The 27,015-nt window shown below is 39.7% G+C and overlaps 1 protein-coding gene across 7 annotated transcripts in view; it reads right to left on the bottom strand.

Moving 5' to 3' along the window:
• The window catches only part of ARHGEF9 (Cdc42 guanine nucleotide exchange factor 9), a 421,659-nt gene that overhangs the window by 155,291 nt on the left and 239,353 nt on the right, over positions 1 to 27,015 (bottom strand). For all 7 annotated transcript variants that reach the window (XM_055120363.1, XM_055120368.1, XM_055120367.1 and 4 more), the window contains one exon: positions 16,026 to 16,258. In XM_055120363.1, coding sequence (XP_054976338.1) covers positions 16,026 to 16,258 — 233 coding nt within the window. The remainder of the gene's footprint in view (positions 1 to 16,025; positions 16,259 to 27,015) is intronic.

Below are 27,015 nucleotides of genomic sequence, written 5' to 3'. Positions count from 1 at the left end.
GGTAAAATGTGGTTTGAAGACCCGCTCGGGTAGGGAGATGCGTGCTGAAAGTAAAATATAGACTGAACACGATGGCCACTCAGTACCACTATTGCCAACCACAACACCCAAAAGGAAAGAGAGAACAAAAGGGAATACCCTGCTTCAGGGTGTGGGTAGGGGTGGGGATGGGATTGTGGCGTGGGAGGGATACTGGGTTCATTTGTGATGGAGAATGGGTACTGGTGAAGGGATGGGTTCTCGAACTTTGTATGACAGAAACACAAGCACGAGAATGTGTAAATCTGTAACTGTACCCTCACGGTGTTTCACTAGCAAAATAAAAGTAAAAAGAATAAATAAAAAGATATGAAATAATCATGAAAATAAAAGTATAAGATCACAGCTAACATAATTATAGGATGGGCCAGAGTTATAATACAGCTAGTAAGAAGGGTAAAATAGTAAAGTAAAGTAGTAATAGTAAAGTAGTCTAATTAGGGTTGACACTCAGCCTACTTCTGTTTGATCCTATACCATGTGGTCCCTTCAAGACCCACCAGAAGTGATCCCTAAGCACAGACTCAGGATTAATACTTGAGCATCTCCAGGTATAGCCCCAAACAAACCAAAAGAATAAGATTAAATAGGACATGAAGCAGTAGAAACTGAACACCTGCTGATGAATTGGAAGGATAAATATTGTCACTAACAATATTCCCCAAAGCATTATACAGATTGTTCCAGTCTCTATAAAATATCCATGACATTATCAAAATACATTGATCAAATACTGTTGAAATTTATAGGTCCTAATATTTTTTTTCCTAAAGAAGTTAAAGCTTTGAGATACGCTTTAAAAATGGTCTTTCAAGGACACTTACTGTAATTATAGCATTGAACTGTAGCACTATGGTCCTGTTCTTCAATGATTTGCTCGAGCGGGCAGCAGTAATATCTCCATTGTGAGACTTGTGTTACTGTTTTTGGCATATTGTATATGCCACGGGTAGCTTGCCAGGCTCTGCCATGAGGACGGGATACTCTTGGTAGCTTTCTGGGCTCTCCGAATGGGACAAAGGAATCAAACACAGGTCGGCCGCATACAAGGCAAAAGCCCTACCTGCTGTGCTATTGCTCCAGTCCGCTATAATTAAATAATGCATAATTTACGTAAAGCATATGTTTCCAAACTTGTTTTGTTTATTGTCTACAGCACATTAAAAATTACTATTTTTCTGGAAATCGGTCTTTTATCCTGGGCCACACTTGGCAGTGCTTAAGGCTTACTCTAGGCTCTCTACATATGGACCACACCTGGATGAGACTGGGGTGCTTGCCTTGCATACATCCAACATGGGTTCTATCCATGGCATTTCATATGGTCCATTGGTTCCACCAGAAGTGATCTCTGAGCACAGAGCTAGGAGTAAGACCTAAGCAAAGCAGGGAATGGCCCAACACTCTCCTTCATGTGCAACAAAAGATAAAATAAAGTAAACAAACAATCATATCGTTGATAATCCTTATGGAAAACCACTCATTGATAATCCTAGCATCCTTTGGTATGAGGAGCTTGGGAAAATTCATTGAGTGAATATCATCAATTTATAAATAGTACTTATAAAATCTGGTAGCTTCCACAGTACTTAATGTAATAGATTTAAAGAGTATGTACAAAATGAACTATATAAAACACATTTTAAATCATCTTTGAAGTTCCTAGTTTTAAATATCCCTTGTTTTTTTCAGAATTTTATATTTCAAAATTCACATTAGCAGTATGTACTTCTGGTGACTTATCACCATAAAGTATGCAGTTACTTATGAAATCATGGGCTTTCATTAGTAGATAAATTATTACAGACTGGTGAATACAAAGGCTCATAAGCTTTCCTGTATAACTGTATCACTGTTTATCGATTTACTCGAGCAGGCACATGTAACGTCTCTATTACACTCAGCCCTGAGATTTTAGCAGCCTCTCCTTACTTGTATTTCCCAAGGATTGGAGGCTCTTTCAGGGTCAGGGGAATGAGACCTATTGTTACTGTTTTTGGCATATTGAATACGCCATGGGTAGCTTTCCAGGCTCTGCTGTGCGGGTGGGATACTCTCGGTAGCTTGCAGGGCTCTCTGAGAGGTAATTATATATCTTTTACTGTATTTAGGATATGAATACGCCATGGGGAGTTTGCAAGGCTCTCCTTTGCGGGCAATAGACTCTTGGTAGCTCATCAGATACTCCAAGAGGGAGAACAAGGATATTAGATGTTGTTAAGTTGAAGCTCCGCTTGAACCATATGAAGCTCCACTTCTGGGATCTTGGTTTTATAGTCTCTGGATATTGGGCATTGGTGGGATTACACGGTGCTGGGAGCATTTTGTGGGTGTGGCTACCAAGCTACTGGAAAATGGGGGGTCTGGGTGGAGAATGCCCAGTCCAAATACGAGCAGGCTTGGAGGTCTCAGCCGTGGCTACTGCACACCTGGGTTCCTCTACTGGTCCCTTCATTCATGAGGCTCATCCAAACGTGTGGAGAGTGGCCTTCAGCATGGCTGTAGATGGGTTACGGAGGTCTTCAATAAACTTTACTAACCATAGAAATCATCTAGTGGTGTCTTTTTAAAGCTAGGTTTTCTGACTAATCTCCACAATTTATATCCCTGATTTCTCATACACTTGTTTTGTTATTTTTGAGTCTCTTTATTTCAAACCAGAGACTGGCAAAATATTAATAAAAGACTGTCAATCAGTCAGAAAGAGAGGGACAGACAGAAAGATTGCACTCATTTATGGAATATAAAGTAGCAGAATCAGAGACTAACATCCAAGAATAATAAAGATAAGTATCAGGAGGATTACTCCACAGCTTAGAAGCCAGCCTCACATGCTGGGAGAAAAAGAAGCTCAGATAGATAAGGGACTACCAAGTAAAAGGTCCTAGGATTGCCCGCTCGAGATGGGAGATGCGGGCTGAAAGTAAACTATACGGAGAGCATGATGGCCACTTAATACCTCTATTGCAAACGACAAGACCCAAAAGCAGAGAGAACAAATGGGAAAGCCCTACCACAGAGGCAGGGAAAGGCAGAGGGAACAGGGTGGGGGTGGTGGAGGAATGTTGGGACCATTGGCGGTGGAAAATGGGCACTGGTGGAGGGATGAGTATTCAGCCATTGTATGACTGAAACGCAAGCACGAAAGTTTGTAACTTTGTAACTGTACATCACAGTGATTCACTAGTAATTTTTTTAAAAAACACTATCATTCAATGGAGATCTATTTTCCTCATCATAGATATTTTAATATTTTTAAATGTTTTAATTCTTCTTTTTTAATTTTAATTTTTATTAATGAATCACCGTGGGGGTACAGGTACAGGTTTACATATTCTCGTGCTTGTGTTTCAGTCATATACAGCTTGAGTATCTGTCCTTCCACCAGTACCCATTCTCCACTGATTACTAGTGAATCACTGTGATGTACAGTTACAAAGTTACAAACTTTCGTGCGGTGCAGAAGCTTCTTAGTTTAATATAATCCCATTTGTTTATTTCTGTTTTTACTTGATTGTTAGTTCTGTGTCATCTTTGAAGATACCTTTATCTTCAATATCGTGGAGGGTTTTTCTGAACTTATCTTCAATGTACCTTATGGATTGTGATCTGATGTTGAGATCTTTAATCCATTTTGAATTGAATTTTGTGCATGGTGTCAGGTCAAGGTCTAAACCCATTCTTTTACATATGGTTGACCAGTTATGCCAGCACCATTTGTTAAAGAGGCTTTCCTTGCTCCACTTCACATTTCTTGCTTCCTTATCAAATATTAGGTGTTCATACAATTGGGGTGGTGTGTAGGGGTGTTCCACCCTGTTCCATTGGTCTGTGGCTCTGCTCTTTTTCCAGTACCATGCTGTTTTAATTGTTACTGCTTTGTAGTAGAGTTTAAGTTTGAGGAGGGTGATGCCTCCCATCGTCTTTTTCCCAAGAATTGCTTTGGCTATTCATGGGCGTTTGTTGTTGCATATGAATTTCAGTATTGCTTGGTCTATTTCTTTGAAGAATTTCATGGGAATCCTTATGGGGATTGCATTGAATCTGTATAGTGCTTTAGGGAATATTGCCATTTTGACAATGTTAAGTTTTCCTATCCATGAGAAGGGAATATTTTTCCATTTACTCATGTCTTCTTTAACTTCATAGAGTAGGGTTTTGTAGTTTTCTTTGTAGAGATCCTTAACCTCTTTAGTTAGGCTGATTCTGAGGTACTTGATTTTCTGGGGCACAATTGTGAATGGCATTGTTTTTATTGTTGTTATTTTTCTCTATCTCGCTGTTTGCATATAGGAAGGCCATGGATTTTTGGGTATTGATTTTATAGCCTGCAACTTTACTGTACAAGTCTATTGTTTCTAGGAGTTTCTTAATGGAGGTTTTAGGATTCTGTAGGTATAGAATCATGTCATCTGCAAATAGTGAGAGCTTGATTTCTTCCTTTCCTAACTGGATGCCCCTAATGTCTTTTTTCTGCCTAATTGCTATCGCAAGTACTTCCAGTACTATGTTGAACAGAAGTGGTGAGAGTGGGCATCCTTGTCTTGTCCCTGATCTTAGAGGGAAGGCTCTTAGTTTTTCTCCATTGAGGATAATTCTTGCCACAGGTTTGTGATAGATAGCTTTGACTAACTTGAGGAAGGTTCCTCCAAAACCCATTTTGGTGAGAGTTTTTATCATAAATGGATGTTAGATCTTTTCAAATGCTTTCTCTGCGTCTATTGAAATGATCATATGATTTTCATTTTTACTTTTGATGATGTGATGGATTATGTTGATTGATTTGTGTATATTAAACCATGCTTGCATTCCAGGAATGAATCCGACTTGGTCATGATGTATAATCTTTTTGATGAGTTGTTGGATTCTATTTGTTAGTATTTTGTTGAGAATCTTCGCTTCCGTTTTCATCAGGGATATTGGTCTGAAGTTTTCCTTGTTAGCAGTGTCTTTATTTGCTTTTGTAATTAGGGAGATATGTGATTCATAGAAACTGTTTGGGAGAGTACCTTTTTTTTCAATTTCCTGGAAAAGCTTGAGGAGAACTGGTAACAGGTCTTCGTTAAATGTTTGGAAGAATTTGCTGGTGAAGCCATCTGGGCCTGGGCTTTTGTTTTGGGGGAGACTTTTGATTACAGTTTCAATTTCCTTGATATTAATGGGTCTGTTTAGATATTCCAAGTCTTCTTTGTTCAGTCTTGGGAGATTGTAGGAATCCAGGAATTTTTCCATTTCTTCTAGGTTCTCATTTTTTATGGCATACAGACTTTCAAAGTAGTCTCTGATGATATTTTGAATTTCATTAGTTTTTTTTTGTGATGTCCACCTTTTCATTTCTGATTTGGTTTATTAGGGTTCTCTCTCTCTTTCTTTGTGAGTCTTGCTAGTGGTTTATCAATCTTATTTATTTTCTGGAAGAACCAGCTCTTTGTTTCATTGACCTTTTTTTTTCATTTTGGGTCACACCCAGCAATGCACAGGGGTTACTTCTGGATTTTCACTCAGGAATTACTCCTGGCGGTGCTTGGAGGACCATATGGGATGCCGGGGATCGAACCCAGGTCAGCCGCATGCAAGGCAAACGCCCTACACGCTGTGCTATCGCTCCAGCCCCTGTTTCATTGATCTTTCAGATTTTTTTTTGAGTTTACAGGTCGTTAATTTCTGCTCTAAGTTTTATTCTTACCTTCGCTCCGGTTTGGGTTCCTTCTGCTGGTCCTTTTCTAAGATCTTGAGTTGCAAAGTCCAGCCATCTATGTAGGCCCTATTTTCCCTCCTGAGAAATGCTTGTAGGGCTATAAATTTTCCCCTTAACACAGCTTTAGCTGCATCCACACAGCTTTAGCTGCATCCCATAGGTTCTGGTAGTTTGTGTCTTCATTCTCGTTTATTTCAAGGTATCTTTTGATTTATTCCTTGATTTCCTTTGTGACCCACTCATTGTTCAGCAATGAGTTGTTTAACTTCCAAGTATTTGATTTGGTTCTCCGCGTCTGTATGTGATTAACTTCTATTTTCAGCGCATAATGTTCTGATAAGAGAGTTGATACAATTTCTATCTTCCCAATTCTATTGAGGTAAGATTTGTGACCCAGAACGTGGTCTATTTTGGAGAATGTTCCGTGTGCACTGCAAAAGTGTATTCTTTCTTTTTGGGGTGAAAAGCCCTGTATAGGTCTATTAGCCCTCTCTCCTCCATTTCTTCCTTCAGAACCTTTGTTTCCTTCTTGACTTTTTTTCTCGTTGACCTATCCAGAGGCGATAAGGCAGTGTTGAAGTCTCCAACTACTATCATGGTGCTAGTGATGTCCCCATTAAATTCTGCTAGGAGTTGTTTTAAGTAATTAGCTGGTCGCTCATTAGGTGTATATATATTTAGTAGTGTGATTTCTTCCTGTTGTACATATCCCTTGATGAGTAGAAAATGACCTTCGCTGTCCCTTCTAACCTTTTTCAGTCTGAAATCTATGTTGTTGGATACTAGTATGGCCACCCCAGCTTTTTTTGAGTGAGTTATTTGCTTGCAGGATTGTTTTACATCCTTTGACTTTGAGTCTTTGTTTGCTCTGACTGTTCAGGTGTGTTTCTTGCAGGCAGCAGAATGTTGGGTTCTGTTTCCAAATCCATTTTGCCACTCAGTGTCTTTTAATTGGTGCGTTTAGGCCATTGACATTGAGAGAGATTATTGTCATGTGATTTTGTGTCATCTTTCTGTAGGGTTTGTTATTCTCGCAGGGTTTTTCTTTGTCTTACCGTAGCCCCTTTAGTCCTTCGTTTAAGTTTTGTTTTGAGTCTATGAAGTTTCTGAGCTGTTGTTTATCCATGAAATAAGGTATGGTTCCTTCAAGTTTAAGTGAGAGCTTAGCCGGATAAAGTATTCTTGTTGAGGCATTCATTTCATTGAGTTTTTTCACTATATCCCACCATTGTCTTCGGGCTTGGAGGGTTTATTCTGATAGGTTTGCTGTAAATCTAAGGGGCGCTCCTTTGTTTGTGATTTTCTTCTTTGATCTTGCTGCTTGCAGTATTGTGTCTCTATCCATGGCATCCATCATTGTGACTATGATATGCCTTGGAGATTTTTTATTGTGGTCTCTTCTAGCTGGCACCCTTCGGACTCCTTGGATCTGAATGCCTGCATTCTCTAGCTCTGGGAATTTCTTAGCAATGATGTCTTTGACTGTGTTTTTTTCATTGGGATTAGTTCCCTGTGCTTCTGGTACTCCCATGATTTTTATGTTGTTCCTGTTGAGGTCATCCCCTAGGACTCTGATTCACCCTAGAGCCATTTTGAGGTCTTTTGCCATTATTTGCTGTTGCCTATATGCTTTCTGTAGCTCATCCTCAAGCTCACTGATTCTGTCTTTGGCTGAGGTCATTCTACTGTTGCGGGCTCCTACTGAGTTTTTTATTTTATCTACTGATTCCTTTAATTGAGTCACTTCTGTTCGTAGCTTTGAGATTTCTGCTCTCATTTCTTCCCTTATTACCTTGGTGGTCCGTTCCAATGCTGCGTTCATATCCTCCCTGAATTTACTGGATGTCTTTTTCATAATTGCTTTGAGATCATCAATCATCTTCAGGATTTTCTCTTTGAATTCTCTATCTGAGAGGAGGCTGTATTTTTGGGCAGTCCCTGTTGAGGCTTCTGTGAGTTTTTCTTCATTCTCTCCTCATGGTGGGAATTTTCGTTGTTTCTTCATGTTATTGATCTTACTCTCACATGCTCTTCCTGGCTTATGTAGGCCCCCTATTGAAAACTTGAGGCTGTAATCTCTGTATGAAGGTTTTTTGTGCAACCTCTTGTGTTCACTGACAGTTTTTATGAAGTTAGGATGTGATAGGTTAGTTGATGATTGGCATATAGTTATAAGAAAGCCACGATGTTCTTCAAAGGATTAGGTTATATAAATTGTGACATAAGTGAGCAATGCATTGAGTGGGGAGAAACAACTGTGGCCGTGTTAGAGGCCGCAGCTTGGGAGGGAGGCCACGCCCCCTGGCGTAAGGACAAGTCCCCACAATCTGGGCAGGACGTGTGAATTAGGGTGGCACTGAGGTTGACTGGCAGCTGCGGCAAAGTGGGGGTAGGTTCCAGAAAGGCCCAAGCCGCGGGATGCCGACTTGGGGGCAGTTTTTCACAGGGTCGCGGGGCGCAGGACATGTTTTAATTTTGTGTGTGTGTATGTGTGTGGTTTTGGAGGACTTTTCCTGTGTAATTCTAAAAAACATATACTTGGAATTCTTGGAACTCATTTCTGGCAATAGGACATAAAAACTATTCAAATTAAATTTAACACATTCTAATTTCACGTCTAAACAGTACCAAACTCCTCCAGCTAGTAAACAGACTCGGGGAGAAAATATTGAAAATTTTTTCAAGATATTTCTTAATTCATCTCTTTCATTGCCACCAGAGTATAAAAGATAAAGAAACTACTAGTGTTATTACTCATAACAGGAGAATGCCCAGTGGGACAACATTTGGATTTCAGCCTGAAATTGATCCAGAGTTTCAGTAACACTGAATCATATGAAAATCTTGATAAAGAAAGATAATAATTTTAAAATTAAGCCAAGAAATGGCTTTATGCTTGACATAAAATCAAATGGCCTAAATCAATGACCTTAATGAAACAGTAAATGCATATCACTTCCAAGAAAACATCCACTGTATTAAAACAAAGTAGGAAAAAGACCTACATGCAGAAAACTAAGTGGAACTGGGAAAACTTTATTCTTTCTTTTTAGACATCTCAATTGAGAAGTTCTACATGGAGCTGGAGAAGTACTATAAAGAAGAATACACATTCTACAAGATCATTGTTGGAGATATTAATGCCAAGATAAAACTAAGAAGGTCATCTGAAGAACTCCACATCGGAACCCATGGCTTAGAATGGAACTAACAGGGTGAGAGACTGTCTGAGTTCATCATGTCAACCAAAACCATCCTTGGTAACTCAGTTCCAGAAGGCTGAATCTAAATGGACCACCCATCTCCTTTGTGCAAAATTCTACTTCACAGAGTGGGGAGAAAGAACTGCAAAGTTTAAGTTTAAGAAGAGAACTCCCAGAATGACAACCAACAGGGAGCTCTTTGACACTATTTCAGCAACGTGGGAAGATGCCTTGTTGACAACATCAACGAGGAATATGGTCAACTGATTTAGCACCTGCATGATTATGCGAGGAATGTCGATAGTGGAAAAGCCACAAACAGATGCCTGTCTTCGGAAACTCTCGAGCTTATTCTTCAACGTGGTTTGGCACGAGCCTCAGGCAATCACAAGCTAATGTCCAAGGTTGCAAAGCTTTGCAGAGAAGCAATAAAGGAATACCTTAAAAAGTTGCAATAAAGATCAGCAATGTTGGCCAATGAAGAAGAAGCTGGGAAAGGTATTTGTAATGCTCACCTGTCCTCACCAAATAAGAGACCAAGATGACTGCCCTCAGACTTCCTGATGGATCTATCACATCTTCCAGAAGGGAAATGGAGAGGATTATTCATGACTTCTACTCTGATCTCTTCGACAGCCGCATCCACCTGCCCACATACCAAATTCCGCAGGATGGATATGTCATTCCCAACGTCCTCCCTTCCAAAATCCGACATGCCATTCCATCAGTAAAGACGTATATAGCACCCGGTCCAGACACGGTCAGACCCAAACACCTGAAGAATCTGCTGCCAGTACTCCTCAGTACATGGGCTCAGCTCTTCACAAGCTATCTTTCCCAATGCAAGGTTCCATCCCAGTGGAAAACCAGCAGGACCGTTGTGTTGTACAAGAAGGGAGACATCCACGACATTGGCAACTATCGCCCAATCTGCCTGTTGTCTGTCATCAACAAGTGGTTCAATTGAGTCATCCTGAATAGAATGGGCAGAACACTAGAAGAAGGACAACCATATGAGCAAGCTGGGTTCCAAAAAGGATTCAACATGATCAACCATATCTACACAGTGACCAAGCTCATTAAATTTTTGCGAGAGTTCAAGATGCCACTCTGTCTAATGTTCATCGATTTCAAGAAGGCCTTTGATTCTGTTGAGACTGAAGCGGTCATCAAAGCCCTAGCCAAACAGGGTGTTCAAACGCAGTACATCAAGATGCTCTGGGAGCTGTATTATGGATTCATCACCAGGATCTCACCAATTTACAAGGAAGTGATCATCAACGTAAGGAGAGGGGATTGGCAGGGTGATATCATTTCACCGAAACTCTTCAGTGCCACCCTCAAGGACATCAAGGTACGGCAGGAATGGGAAGGAATGGGAGTGAAGATAGAACGGTCGGCAAATATACCACCTACTCTTCACTGATGACATCGTTCTCATAACACCAAACATTAGCCAAGCAGCACAAATGGTGACCAACTTCGACCGCGAGTGTGGAAAGGTCAGACTGCAGCTGAATCTCAGCAAAACTATGTTTGTGAAAAATGAACTAGTCCCTGACGCTCCATTTGCTCTCAGTGGAACGAACATTTCCGAATGCAGCAGCTATGTGTACTTGGGTCGGAAACTCAACATGAGGAACGACTTGGCACCAGAACTGTGGAAGAGGAAGAGAGCAGCATGGCATGCCTTCAAGAGTCGAAGAAGTAGTTAACAGGATGAATAGGACGAAGGACCTCTGACTCTGGGCACATCTTTTTGACTCCACCATTCTTCCTGCACTAACATACGCCTCATAGACCTGGGCCCTACGAAAACAGGATGAGAATGCTATCCGGGTATCCCAAAGTGAAATAGAAAGAGCCATGCTAGGAGTATCACGTTTCACTCAAGTGAGAGAAGGAATCAGAGTTCCGACCTCTATTGACGGTTAAGAATAAGAGACGCCCTGCTGAAAAGAAAGCATTTGGTAATTTGTTTTCCATTGCTGAGAATGAAGAGATATGAGGTCAGGAGGCCGCACTAGCAGCCGCACAGTTTTGGAGGAACTCCAAATCAATAATAGTGAATTTTTTGTTGTAATCAAAGTAAAGTGAAAGTAAATTGAAATTTACCAGTTACACATGCGGGGTGGGGGGCTGGGGAGGTGGGGGGAAGCGGGGAGGTATACCGTGATTCTTGGTGGTGGAATATGTGCACTGGTGAAGGGATGGGTGTTTGAGCATTGTATAACTGAGACTTAAACCTGAAACTTTTGTAACTTTCCACATGGTGATTCAATAAAAAAAATATGATTAAAAAATAAATAAAATGAAAATACAGGGCTGGGATGTAACTAAGCAGTAGAGGACATGCCTTACAGATGTATGGCCTAGATTCAATTTCAGAAGGCACCCTATAAGGGAAAAAATGAGCAGGAAAGAGAAGGACCAAAAAAAAAATAAGGGACGCTGTCTCGTTTGCCAAGGCATCAAAAATCAGATGGACTGGACACATAATGCGATTCAGAGACTATCATTGGACTAGAAGCTGTTACCAACGAGATTCCACAGGATGTCAAAAGACCATGTGGCCGCCCACCAACGAGATGGTCAGACTTCTTCGTCAAAACCCTGAATGAACAATTTATGGCACTTCGTATTCCTGGAGCCAGCAGATATCATTTGGCTACACTAGCATGCGACAGGGACAAATGGAGACGTTACTGGCGCCCACTCGAGCAAATCGAAAATCAACGGGATGACAAGTGATACAAGTGATAAAGATCTCGATAAGAAAATAGAATAAACGTTGTGCCAACATATAGAAGTTTTGGGATTTGATATTAAATGTAGGCTAGATACTGCTCAGATGCTCTGCATCATGAATGAGGTAAATAATTTGAAAGAGGGAAGAGTAAAGATAGTTAAATTTAGTAAAGGTAGTTCATTTCAGAAGATGACTCCTAGCATTTACCATACTGGTTGGAGTTATATGAGCTTCTTGGTACTTTTTTGGTTAGTTTTCCTTTAAACACCAAGAGTATAATATGTCCACAGTAGTTTTAAGACTATCTCCCACCATTTTATGCACTAGTTAAAAGGGAAAGGTATAGTTAAGATGCAATAACCTCAGCAGCAAGCATTCCTTTGGAAGGAAGAAAGGGCCCACATAAATTACTTGACTTCACAACTCAAGATCTTAGAAAAGGACCAACAAAAGGAGCCCAAGCCAGGCAGAAGGAAAGAAATAATAAAACGTAGAGCAGAAATTAATGACATGAAACTCAAAAACCAATCCTAAAGATCAATGATACCAAGAGTTGGTTCTTCGAGAAAATAAACAAGATTGATAAACCACTAGCAAGATTACCAAAGAAACAGAGAGAGATAAACCTAATAAGCCAAATCAGAAATGAGAAGGGGGACATACAACAGAAACCAAAGAAATTCAAAACATCATCAGAGACTACTTTGAAAGTTTGTATGCCATGAAACAAGAGAACCTGGAAGAAATGAATAAATTCCTAGATTCGTATAATCTCCCAAGGATGAATCAAGAAGATCTGGAATACCTGAACAGGCCTATTAATATCAAAGTAATTGAAACTGTAATCAAAAGTCTTACAAAAAACAAAAGCCCAGACCAAGATAGATTCACTAGAGAATTTTTTCAAATATTTAAAGAGGATTAATTGCAGTTCTTCTCAAAATTTTCCAGGAAATTGAAGAAACCAAAACTCTCCCTAACAGTTTCTATGTGGCTCATATTTCCCTAATAGCAAATCAAACTATGACACCAAAAAAAGAAAACTACAGGTCGATATCCCTGGTGAACACTGATGCGAAGATTCTCAACAGAATATTAACAAATAGAATTCAACAACTCATCAAAAAAAATCATACAACACGACCAAGTGGGATTTATCACGGGGATGCAAGGATAGTTTCACATTTGGAAATCAATCAACATAATCCATCATATCAACAAAATTAAAGATAAAACGTTATAATCATATCAATAGATGCAGAGAAATTATTTGACAATAAAAATATTTGACAAGGTCCATCACCCGTTTATGATTCTCACGAAAATGGGTATTGAATGAACTTTCTTCAATATAGTCAAAGTCATTTACCACAAGCCTATGGCAAACATCAGGGAGCAGACAAGGATACCCATTCTCACCACTTCTCTTCAATATAGTACTGGAAGTACTTGTGATAGAGATTAGGCAAGAAAGAAATATTAAGGGCATTCATGTAGGAAAGGAAGAAATCAAGCTCTCACTATTCACTGGTGATATGATACTATATTTAGAGAACCCTAAAGTCTCTACTAATAAACTCCTAGAAAAATTACGCTTGTATAGTAATGTTGCAGGCTATAAAATAAATACCTGAAAGTCCATGGCTTTTCTATATGCACATAATGAGAGAGAAGAAAGTGACATGAAGAAAGTTATCCTGTTCACAATCTTTCCGCAGAAAATCAATTACCTCAGAATCAGCTTAACTAAGGAAGTAAAGGACCTCTACAAAGAAAACTATAAAAGAGTACTTCACGAAATAAAAGAGGACAGAGGAAATGGAAACATTCCCCCTGCTCATTGCTTGGGAGAATCAACATTCTCAAAATGGCAATAATCCCCAAAGCATTGTACAGATTCAATGCGATCCCTATAAAGATACCTATGACATTCTCCAAAGAAATGGAACAAATACTCCTGAAATTGATAAGGACCAATAAGCCCCCACGAATAGGTAAAGTAATCTTTCAGAAAAAGAAGATGGGAGGCATCAATTTCCCCAACCTCAAACCCTGTTATAAAGTGGTAATAATTAAAACATCATGGTACTGGAACAAAGGCAGAGCCACAGACCAATGGAACAGGGTGGAATATCCTGACACACACCCTCAAATATATGATCATCTAATCTTTGATAAGGTAGCAAGAAAATGTGAAGTGAAGCAAGAAAGGCCTCTTTAACAAATGGTGCTGGCAAAACTGGACAGCTACATGCAAAAACAAATGGGCTCAGAACACTACCTAACACCATGCACAAAATCAGATCAAAATGGATTAAAGACCTCAACATCATGCTAGAGTCCATAAACTACATTGAAGACAAGGTTGTCAAAACCCTCCACGACATTGAAGCTAAAGGTATCTTCAGAGATGGCAGGCCACTGGCCAAACAAGTAGAAACAGAGATAAACAAATGGGACTATCATAAACTAAGAAGATTCTTCACCTCAAAAGAAGCAGTGACCAAAATACAAAGTCAGTGTGAAGAATGGGAAAGAATAGTTATGCAGTACCCATTGGATAACGGGTTGATATCAAAGATACAGAAGGTAGTGGTAGACATTCAAAAAAAGAAGACATCCAATCCCATCATAAGATGGGGGAATGCAATGAACAGAAACTTTCTCAAAGAACATTTCCGAATGGCCCAAAAGTACATGAAAAAAATTCTCTTCATCACTAATAACCAGGGAGATGCAGATCGCAACAACAATGAGATAACATCTCACACCACAGTGACTAGTACACATCCAAAAGAACAAAAACAACCAGTGTTGGCGTTGATGTGGGGAGAAAGGGACTCTTCTTCACTGCTGGTGGGAATGCCGACTGGTTTAGCCCTTTTGGAAAACATTACGGACCATTCCCAAAAAACTAGATATTGAATTCACATTTGACACTGCAATACCACTTCTGGGAATATATCCTGGAGAAGCAAAAAAGTGTAGTACAAATGACAACTGCACTTGTATATTCATTGCTGCATTGTTTACAATAGCCACGATCTGGAAAAAACCCGAGTGCCCAAGAACAGTTGACTGGTTAAAGAAACTTTGGTACATCTATACAATGGAATACTATGCACTGCTAGAAGAAATGAAGTCATGAATTTACATATAAGTGGATCAATATGAGAAGTATCATGTTAAGTGAAATGAGTCCAAAATTGAGGGACAGATGTAGAAAGTTTGCACTCATCTGTGGAATATAAAGTAACAGAATGGGAGACTAGCACTCAATAATATTAGAGATAAGAGCCAGGAGGTTTACTCTTTGCCTTGGAAGCCTGGCAAAAATACTGGGGGGATGGCAACTCATATAAATAAGGGAACACCAAGTAAAGGGTGTTTGGAGGACCTGTTTGAGTTGGGAGATGTGTGCTGAATGTAGACTATTGAAAAAACACAATGGTCACTCAATGCCTCTATTGCAAATTACAACACCCAAAAGTAAAGAGAGAACAAAAGGGAATGCCCTGCCACTGAGGTGGGGTTGGGAGAGGGGGATGAGGTGTAGTTGGTGGGAGTGATACTGGGATCATTGGTGGTGGAAAATAGTTACTGCTGGGGGGATGGGTACTTGGTCATTGTATGACTGAAACATGAGCATGAAAGTTTGTTATTATGTAACTGTACCTCACGGTGATTCACTAATTAAAAAAAATCCACAAAAAAATGTAATAGGCTCAGGTTGGAAAAATTTGAGATTTTTTTTAATGTTGGGCTTGGATCACACCTGGCGATGCTCTTCGGTTAATTCTGGCTCTGTACTAAGAAATTACTCCTGGTGGTTTTAAGAACGATATGGGGTTCTGAGAATCAAACCTGTGTTTGCCACGTGCAAGGCAAATACACTACCCACTGTACTATTACTCCAGGACCAAAGTTTGGAAGTTTTCAAAATACAAGTATGTTGCCTTGGTTGAGATGAGTGCAACTTTTGCAGGTAACTTGCATGGATATTCAGATTTATCAAGCAGAGCATAAAAAACAATTGCAACATTGCTCTTCTAAACAGATTCATTTGTTTGAGCGAGAGACCATAAGCGGCACTAAACTCCATGAAAATAGTCTCTAGTTTGATTATGCTGACCTTGTGTTCATACTGATTTAAAACTTTTTGTGTATTTCTTATATTGCTGACACATCAGACTTGCGAGAAAGAATATATCATCTAACTGTGCAGATAAGCTAAGAGAAGTTCAAAAAGGGAAAATGATGTGTATTCTCAGTAAGGAACAACATATAGAGGAGGCTGTCTCCCAGCCTCCTGCCTCCCGCCTCCCTCAAATCTTACCTGTGATCCTGGGCAGTATATTTGAGGAGCTCAGCTAATTGTAAGGGATATTTGCAGATTTTCTGCACTGGTGTCAAAAGGAAACCATCTATAGCTATGTCAATCATCTGCTGCAAGAGGCGACAGGCCTCAAAGAAGTGTTGGTAGCGGCTGTCTTTCATCAGTTTGGAGAGCTCCATGCAGGCATCCAGATGGTTGTTACAGTACTCAGAGTATATCCAGAATCCATCTTGCTGTGAGGTCAGATAAACAGAGAGAAAGAAAATCTAATGAGAACCCCAAAAGATGTTTTGGAGAATTGTAAAAATATTCTTACATAAGAAAAGCATGGTACTGACATAAAGATAGACCTGTAGAAAAAATGGAACAGAATTGAGAATCCTGAGTTAACTCCAACCCCCCTAATTATGGAGAGTTAATACATGACAAAAACAACTAAGTGTATGCAGTGGAGTAAATAAAATATCTTCAGCAAGTAGTGCTGTGAAACATAAATAAATGATGTTAGAAGGTTATCTCACACCATTCACAAAAAACAAATTCAAAATGTATTAAAGATATAGAGATTAGATCGCAATCCATATACTGAAGAAAAGTTCAGCAGAACTCTCCAAGAAATTGGCACCAAAGAGATATTAGCGTGAAGGACACATAGTTTACACACATCAACCTGGGTTCAATCCCTGGCAGATCTAGGAGTATAAGCCCGGATCACCTCTCGATGTGGCCCAATCACATTTCTCTCAGTTAAGAACTCTCCAGGATACTGACCACAGAGGTGTTTCAATAAGGTGGTGACAAAGAGCATAATACCAAAAATTATCCAATTGTACTACATAAAATTAAAAAGCTTTTCCACAGTAAAAAAAATCAAGCTAAAATAAAAGACATCCTACTGTATGGGAGAAAATATTTGTGCACAACACATCATACACACACGTTTATAAAACATAAACAAAATTCAACCAAAAATCCAATGACCACACTGGCAAATGAACTGGCTTGCTCAGTGAGGACATATGGATGGTCAACAGTTATGTGAAAAATTTTTCATCCTCACTTTTGAAATGGGGAATGCATATAAAAATAATATTGAGATATCTTATGCCATTGAGAATGGCATATACCAAAATGTCTGAAAATAGCAAGTGTTGACAGGGACGTGATGAGAAAGGAACCCTCATCCACTGTGGTGGGAATGCTGTTTATTTCAGCCTCTATGGAAAGCAATATGAGATCTCTCAAAAAAAACCCACAGAACTGCCATACAACCCACTGATACCACTCTTAGCATTTATTCCCCTCCCCCCAAAATAGCAAAATTAATGAAAAAGGACATATGCACATATATATATATTCATCACAATTATTAGTACAATAGCCAAGATATGGAAATAATCCATGAGATGGAAATGCACAACTACTAATGAGAGAATTAATTAGTCAGGGTATATATACACGATGGAATAATATACAACTCTGAAGCAGGGAAGAAGGTGGGTAGGGAAGCCCACATGCCCATAACAATGAGTTCTTGGGAAGTGATGAAACAAGGAGCTCTAATGCTGTTGCTTTAACCAGTCATCTGTTCTTGGGCACTCAGGTGTTTTCCAGGTTCTAGCTATTGTAAATAGTGCTGCAATAAACATACAAGTGAATATATCATTTCTACTGTACTTTTTGTGCATCTCCAGGATATATTTCCAGAAGTGATATTGCTGCTTCAAATGGAATCTCGATTTACAGTTTTTTGAGAAATGTCCAAATTGTTTTCCAAAAAGGCTGGACTTGTAGGCATTCCCACCAGCAGTGAAGGAGAGTTCCTTTCTCCCCGCATCCACACCAACACCTGTTGCTTTTGTTCTTTTGGATGCGTGGTGTGAGATGATATCTCATAATTGATTTGATGTGCATCTCCCTGATGATTAGAGATAAGAGCATTTTTTCATGGGTCTTTTGGTCATTTGGATTTGTTCTTTGAGAAAGATTCTGTTCATTTAATCACTCCAATTTCTGATGGGATTGGATGTTTTCTTCATTCAGAGTTCAACCAGTACCTTATATAGCCTGGATATTAATCCCTTATCAGAGTGGTATTAGGTGAATATCCCTTTCCATTCTGTAGACTGTCTTAGTATTCTAGTTAATGCTTCTTTTGCAGTCCAGAAGCTTGTTAATTTAAGATAGTCTCATTCATTTATCTCTGTTTCCACTTGTTTGGTCAATGGCATTTTGTCTTGAAGATAACTTTAACTTCAGTATCATAGAGAGTTTTGCCGAACTTTACTTCAATGTATCTTATGGATTGTGGTCTGATGTTGACGTCTTTAATCTATTTTGATCTGACTTTGTGCATGGTGTTAGGTAGATATCTGAGCCAATTTTTTTGCATGTAGCTGTCCAGTTTTGCCAGCACCATTTTTAAACAGACTTTCCTTGCTCCACTTTGCATCTCTTGCTCTCTTATCAAAGAATATATGCTCATATATTTGAGAGTATGTATAAGGATGTTCAAACCTATTCTACTGGTCTGCAGGTCTGTTTTTGAACCAATACCATGATATTTTAATTATTACCAATTGGTAGCACAATTTGAAGTTGGAGAAGGAGATGCCCCCCCATATTTTTTCCCTAGAGTTGCTTTAGCTATTTGTGGGGGTCTGTTGTTCCATATGAATTTCAGGAGTGTTTGATCTATTTCTTTGAAGAATGTCATGGGTACCCTTATAGGGATCACATTGAATCTGTATAATGCTTTGGGGAGTATTGCCATTTTGACAATGCTAATTCTCCCAATCCATGAGCAAGGGATGTGTTTCCGTTTCCTCGTGCCCTCCTATATTTCTTGAAGCAGAGTTTTGTATTTTTTTTTGCTTTTTTGGTCACACCCGGCAATGCACAGGGGTCACTACTGGCTCTGCACCCAGGAATTACCCTTGGCGGTGCTCAGGGGACCATGTGGGATTCTGGGAATCGAACCAATGCAAGGCAAACGCCCTACCCACTGTACTATCGCTCCAGCCCCCGAATTTTGTAGTTTTCTTTGTACAGGTCCTTTACCTCCTTAGTTAAGGTGATTCCTAGGTATTTTATTTTCTGATGCATGATTGTAAACAGGACTGCCTTTTTCATATCACTTCTCCCTTGTTATTTGTGTATAGGAAATCCATGGACTTTTGGGTATTTATTTTATAGCCTGTGACTTTACTATACAAGTTTAAGGTTTCTAGTAGTTCCTTGGTAGAGGCTTTAGGGATCTCTAAATATAGTATTATGTCATCTGCAAATGAGAAGACTAATTTTTTTTAAATAAATCATGCCTGTAAAAAAACTTAAAAAATGGGCCAGGTGTGTAAGCAAGCCAAGAGTGCCTGCCTCTGTGGCCATTCTCACTACTGGATCTGCCCGCCGATCACCCCACCCTGGCACCCATCATCCCTGTCCGCTGCCCAAGGCCTGCCTCACTCCAGCCCGTTGTGTAGGCACGCTGTGCAACTGCCCACGTGGCCCTTCTCGCCACTGGGCCCACCCACCAATCACCCAATAGTGGCACCAATTGTCCCTGCCTGCTGCCCAAGACCCCCCTCTCCCCGGCCAAGTGTGTGAATATGTGTCACACCACATTCCAAAAGGTTACTGGGGGCTCGACCTGTATCTCAGAAAGCGTGACTTAAAAAAGGGTTGTGATCTCCAGCCGAAGTTATTTCAAGCTACAGAAACCCTTTGTAAAGAGAGCATAGCCTTAAGCCTTCATGAGAGGCCCCACATAAAACAAGAGAAATGCCTGAGAGTAAGGAAGTATCCTAGAATAGGAACAAGGCTACAATCATCAATTTAGCTCATCCAGAATCCCTTCTGCAGTGAAAGGAAATAGGGATACACAACTACAAGGTCCAACTCTAAACTTCAAATAACAATATGAAGAAAAAGCGAAAATCCCCTCCACAAAGAGAGGATGAAGAAAAGATTCTGGAAGCCTCAACAGGGGTCACCCACATATAAGACCCCTCAGACAAAGAATTCAGAGAGGAAATCTTGAAGAGGATCAACGTACTCAAAGCAATGACGGACCAGACATACAATAAATTAAGGGAGGATATGAATGAAGCATTGTAATGGCCCACTAAAAAGATGCAGAAAGAAATGAGAGCAGAAATTTCAAAGCTACAAAAATAAGTCACACAAATAAAGGAATTGGTAGATGAATTAATAATCTCAGTAGGTGCCCTCAACAGTAGAATGGCTACAGCCAAAGACAGAATCAGAGAACATGAAGATGAGCTGCAGAAAGCTTATAGACAACAACAAATAATGGCAAAAGACCTCAAAATGGCTATAGAGCGAAACAGAGTCCTTGGGGATGACTTCAAGAGGAACAACATAAGAATCATTAGAATACCAGAAGCACAGGGAAGTAAACCCAATGAAAAAACAGTTAAAGACATCATTGCTAAGAAATTCCCAGGGCTGAAGAAGGCAGGCATTCAGATCCAAGGAGCCCGAAGAGTACCAGCAAAAAGAGACCCAAATAAAAAGACTCCAAGGCATATCATAGTCAGAATGATGGATGCTGTGGATAGAGACACAATTCTGCAAGCAGCAAGGTCAAAGAAGGAAATCTCATACAGAGGAGCACCCCTCAGATTTACAGCAGACCTGTCAGAGGAAACCCTCCGAGCCTGAAGACAATGGTGGGACATAGTGAAAAAATTCAACAAAATGAACGCCTCACCAAGAATACTTTACCCGGCTAAACTCTCACTCAAACTCGAAGGACCCATACATTATTTCTCGGATAAATAGCATCTTAGAAACTTCATAGACTCAAAACCAAACTTAAAAGAAAATATAAAGGAGCTATTGTAAGAGAAGAGGAACCCCGTAAGAACAACAATCCCCACAGAAAGATGACACAAAACCTCATGACAATAATCTCTCTCAATGTCAACAGTCTAAATGCACCTATCAAGAGACACAGAGTGGCAAAATGGATCTGGAAATTAAACCCAACATTCTGCTGCCTGCAAGAAACACACCTGAACAGTCAGAGCAAACACAGACTTAAAGTGAAAGGATGGAAAACAATCCTGCAAGCAAACAAATCCCTCAAAAAAGCTGTGGTCGTCATACTAGTATCCGCCAACATAGATTTCAGGTTGAAAAAGATTAGAAAGGATAGTGAAGGTTATTTTCTATCTATCAAGGGATATGTACAACAGGAGGAAATCACACTCTTCAACGTATATGCACCTAATGACAGGCCGGATAAATACTTATAACCACTCCTTTAAAGACTTTAAAGAGGACATCACTAACAGCGCCAATAGTAGTCAGAGACTTCAACATCACCTTTTCACCTCTGGATAGATCGATAAGAACAAAACTCAGCAAGAAAACCTGACTCTGAAAGAAGAAATTGAAGAGAGGCCTAATAGACCTATACACCCCAAAAAGAAAGAATACACATTCTTTTCCAGTGAACACGGAACCTTTTCCAAAATAGACCATGTACTGGGCCCCAAAACATACCTCAATGGAATTGAAAAAATAGAAATTGTATCAACCATCTTTTCAGACCATGATGCACTGAAGATAGAAGATAACTACACACAGACACGGAGAACCAAATCAAACATCTGGAGATTAAACAACTCAATGTTGAACAATGAGTGGGTCAGGAAGGAAATCAAGGAAGAAATCAAACTATACCTAGAAACAAATGAGAATGAAGAAACAAGCTACCAAAAACATATGGGACACAGCTAAACCCGTGTTAAGGGGAAAATTTATAGCTCTGCAAGCATTCTTCAGGAAGAAAGAAAGAGCCTACATAGATAATTTGACTTCACAGCTCAAGATCTTAGAAAAGGGCCAGAAAAAGAAACCCAAACCAGACCGAAGGAAAGAAATAATAAAAATTAGAGCAGAAATTAACGACATGGAAACTCAGAAAACAATCTGAAAGGTCAATGAAACCAAGAGCTGGTTCTTTGAGAAAATAAACAAGATTGATAAACCGCTAGCACGACTCACAAAGAAAGAGAGAGAACCATAATAAACCGAATCAGAAATGAAAAGGGGGACATCACAACAGAAACCAATGAGATTCAAAAGATCATCAGAGACTACTTTGAAGATCTGTACTCCATGAAACAAAGAACCTAAAAGAAATGGATGGGGGCTGGAGTGATAGCACAGCAGGTAGGGCGTTTGCCTTGCACGAAGCTGACCCAGGTTCGATTCCCAGCATGCCATATGGTCCCCTGAGCACCGCCAGGGGTAATTCCTGAGTGCAGAGCCAGGAGTAACCCCTGTGCATCACCGGGCGTGACCCAAAAACCAAAAAAAAAAAAAGAAATGTATGAATTCCTGATTCCTACAATCTCCCAAGACTGCACCAAGAAGTGTTGAAATACTTGAATAGACCGATTAATATTGAGAAAAATGAAGCTGTAATCAAAAGACTCCCCCAAAACAAAAGTCCATGTCCAGATGGATTTACTTACAAATTCTTCAAAACATTTAAAGTAGACCTGCGGCCAGTTCTTCTCAAGATTTTCCAGGAAATTGAAAAATGACCAGGAACTCTCCCAAACAGTGTCTATGAGGTACATATCTCCCCAATACTAAAAGCAAACAAAGACACCACTAACAAAGAAAATTAAAGATCAATATCCCTGATGAACACTAATGTGAAGATCCTCAACAAAACATTAGCAAATATAATCCAACAACTCATCAAAAAGATCATACACCATGACCAAGTGGGATTCGTCCCGGGGATGCAAGGATGGTTTAACATTCGGAAATCAATCGACATAATCCATCACATTAACAAAAATAAAGATAAAAACCATATGATCATATCAATAGATGCAGATAAAGCACTTGACAAGATCCAACATTCGTTCATGATGAAAACTCTCATGAAAATTGGTTTTGGAGGAACTTTCCTCAAGATAGTCAAAGCCATCTACCAGAAGACTACGGCAAGCATTATCCTCAACGGGGAAAAACTAAGGGCCTTTCTTCAAAGATCAGGGACAAGACAAGGATGCCCACTCTCCCCACTTTTGTTCAATGTAGTACTGGAAGTACTTGCAATAGCTGTTAGGCAAGATAAAGACACTAAGGACATCCAGATAGGAAAGGAAAAAATCAAACTCTCACTATTCACAGACGATATGATTATATACCTAGGGAAGCCTAAAACCTATACTAAGAAACTCTTAGAAACAATAGGCTTGTACAGTAAATTTGCAGGCTATAAAATCAAAACCGAAGATCCATGGCCTTCCTATATGCAAACAATGAGTCAGAGGAAAGGGACATGAAAAAAGCAATCCTATTCACAATCGTGCCCCAGAAAATCAAGTACCTCAGAATCAGCTTAACCAAGGAAGTAAAGGACCTCTAGGAAGAAAACTATGAGATGCTACTCCATGAAATGAAAGAGGACATGAGGAAATGGAAACATATCCCCTGCTCTAGGACAGGGAGAATCAACATTGTCAAAAGGGCAATATTCCCCAAAGCATTATACAGATTCAATGCGATCCCTATAAAGATACCCATGAAATTCTTCAAAGAAATGGAAGAAGCTGTCCTGAAATTCATATGGAACAACAAATGCCCACAGATAGCTCAAACAATTCTTGGGAAAAAGGCATCACCCTCCCCAACCTTAAACTTTACTACAAAGCGGTAATAATCAAAACAGATGTTACTGGAATAAAGGCAGAGCTGCAGGCCAATGGAATAGGTGGAATGACCCTACACATAACCCCAAATGTATGATCATCTAATCTTAGATAAGGGGCAATAAATGTGAAGTGGAGCAAAGAAAGCCTCTTTAACAAATGGTGCTGGCACAACTGGACAACCACATGCAAAAGAATGGGTTTAGACCTCGACCTGACACCATGCACAAAAGTCAGATCAAAATGGATTAAATACCTCAACACCAGACCACAATCCATAAGGTACATTGAAGACAAAGTCAGAAAAATCCTCCATGATATTTAAGCCAAAGGTATCTTCAAAGATGACACACAACTGATCAACCAAATGGAAACAGAAATAAACAAATGGGACTATACTAAACTAAGAATCTTCTGTAGTGCAAAAGATACAGTGACCAGAATACAAAGACAATCTACAAAATGGGAAAGGATACTCACCCAATGCCCATCCAATAAGGGGTTGATATCAAGGATATATAAAGCACTGGTTGAACTCTACAAGAAGAAAACATCCAACCCCATCAGAAAATGGGGCGAAGAAATGAACAGAAACTTTCCGAAGGAAGAGATGCTAATGGCCAAAAGGCACATGAAAAAATGCTCCTCATCACTAGTCATCAGGGAGGTCCAGATCAAAACAACTATGAGGTACCACCTTTCACCACAGAGAATGGCACACATCCAAAAGAACAAAACCAACCGCTGTTGGAGAGGATGTGGAGAGAAAGGGTCCCTTCTACACTGTTGGTGGGAATACCGACTGGTTCAGCCCTTCTGGAAAACAATATGGACGCGTCTCAAAAAATTAGAAATTGAGCTCCCATTTGACCCAGCAATACCCCTTCTATTTATATATCCCGGAGAAGCAAAAAAGTATAGTCGAAATTACCTTTGCACTTATATGTTCATTGCAGCACTATTTACAAATGTCAGAAAAAGAGAGACAGACATAGAAAGATGGCATCATCTGTTGAATATAAAAAAACAGACTATCAGACTAAACCAAAGAATAGTAGAAATAAGTACCAGGAGGTTGGCTGCATGGCTTGGAAGCTGGCCTCACATGCTGGGGAAAAGGGCATTTCAGATAGAGAAGGGAACATCAAGTAAGCTCTGGTTGGAGGACCCGCTCTGGAGTGGAGATGCATGGTGAAAGTAGACTATAATTGAACACAATGTCCACTCAATACTCCTACTGCGGACCACAACACCAAAAGGAGAGACAGAGAGAACAAAAGGGAATGCCCTGCCACAGAGGTGGAGGGGCGCGGGGATGCGGGGGGATGGGAATGGGAGGTGGGATGGATACTGGGTTCCCTGGTGGTGGAGAATGGACACTAGTGGAGGGAGGGGTGCTCGAACATTGCATGAGGGAAACATAAGTATGAAAATGTGTACATTTGTTACTGTACCCTCATGGTGACTCACTAATTAAAAAATAAACAAAGAATAAAAAAAGAATTCTTCCTTTTGAAAAAAATAAAAGCAGTATTTTATAAGAATTTTTACTGTAGGGGCTGGAGTGATAGCACAGTGGGTAGGGCGTTTGCCTTGCACGCGGCCGACCTGGGTTCAAATCCCAGCATCCCATATGGTCCCCTGAGCACCGCCAGGGGTAATTCCTGAGTGCAGAGCCAGGAGTAACCCCTGTGCATCGCCGGGTGTGGCCCCCCCAAAAAAAAGCAAAAAAAAAAGAATTTTTATTGTAGTGAAAAAAAATTACAAGGCATAGTAAAAGCTGTCCAGTACATTCAAGTTATTCCAATCAACACATATAAGATCCCCATAATCTTAAATGGGTAAAAATGACTTAAAAATTAAAGACAATTAGCAGGAGGCAGTTTGATAAGAAATGGGTTTATTTTAATGAAATTAGACTGTTCACAGTTTTATTCCCAAATTTATAGTTGTTGGTCAATATTTCTCAACCTAAATTTTTTTAAACATTTATAAAATTAAAAAACATTTTTTTTGTTTTAGCCATAGCTGACAGTCAGTGGTCAGTATTTACTCCTCTTTCTTCAGTCAGTGATCATTCCTGGGGCACCTCTCCAGACCATAGGTGGTAACAGAAGTGAAATATAATAAGGCACATGCAAGACAGGAAACCTATCTGCTTCGGTATTTCTCCAGCACCTTAACCTAAATCATTGTTCTGGAAAAAATAAGACATGAAAATATTTGGATTTTCACTAGTCTATTTTCAGTATGACAGAAACAAAATAAATATATTTTGTATCTTTTTGAGAATTATTTTTAATGATTTAACTTTATCTCATATAAGTCAAAGCTTATACTCATTTAATAGACAAAATAGTTTTGAAAAGCACTTATGTCTGTACAAAGGTATTAAAGAATAGGTAATAGACATGGAAACTTTCATTTGTGTCCTAAATTAAGGGGAAGGCAGTTCTATTCATAATCACTTCACACTAATTTATTCCACCATGACGTGAGGGTGATCTGGCTGCGACATCTGTCACTCTATTGATCGCTGGCTAGAAGGGTGTCCCCTTCCTCCCTCACTGCTCCATGTGCATCCCACCTGAAGCTGCACGCTCGGTTGAAGAGGACAGTGTTCCCTGAATAGAGATGGACTGATCTTTGGTGGAGAGTATACGAGTACCAGTGCTCCCCTGCTAGAAACTCCAAACAAGTTCAAGGTCCATACATATACATCTATATTATATAAAGATAGACTACCTTTAATCATTTGATAGTTAAGAAAATGACCTCACTAATAGACCTATACAGGGCCTTACACCCCAAAAAGAAAGAATACACATTCTTTTCCAGTGCACATGGAACATTTTCAAAAATAGACCATGTACTGGGCCCCAGAACATACCTCAATAGAATCGGAAAAATAGAAATTGTATCAACCATCTTTTCAGACCACGATGCGCTGAAGATAGAAGCTAACCACTCACAAACACGGAAAATCAAATCGAACACCTGGAAATTAAACAATTCAATGTTGAACAATGAGTGGGTCAGGAAGGAAATCAAGGAAGAAATCAAAAGATACTTAGAAACAAATGAGAATGAAGACACGAGCTACCAAAACCTATGGGACGCCGCTAAAGCCGTGTTAAGGGGAAAATTTATAGCTCTCCAAGCATTCCTCAGGAAGGAAGAAAGGACCCACATAGAGAGCTTGACTTCACGACTCAAGACCTTAGAAAAGGACCAGAAAAAGGACCACAAACCAGACCGAAGGAAAGAAATAATAAAAATTAGAGCAGAAA

Source organism: Sorex araneus, chromosome X (assembly GCF_027595985.1).
Source record: "Sorex araneus isolate mSorAra2 chromosome X, mSorAra2.pri, whole genome shotgun sequence".
NCBI classification, from domain to species: domain Eukaryota; kingdom Metazoa; phylum Chordata; class Mammalia; order Eulipotyphla; family Soricidae; genus Sorex; species Sorex araneus.
Note: the sequence above shows the minus strand (reverse complement) of the source record. Positions and strands in the feature narration are given on the sequence as shown.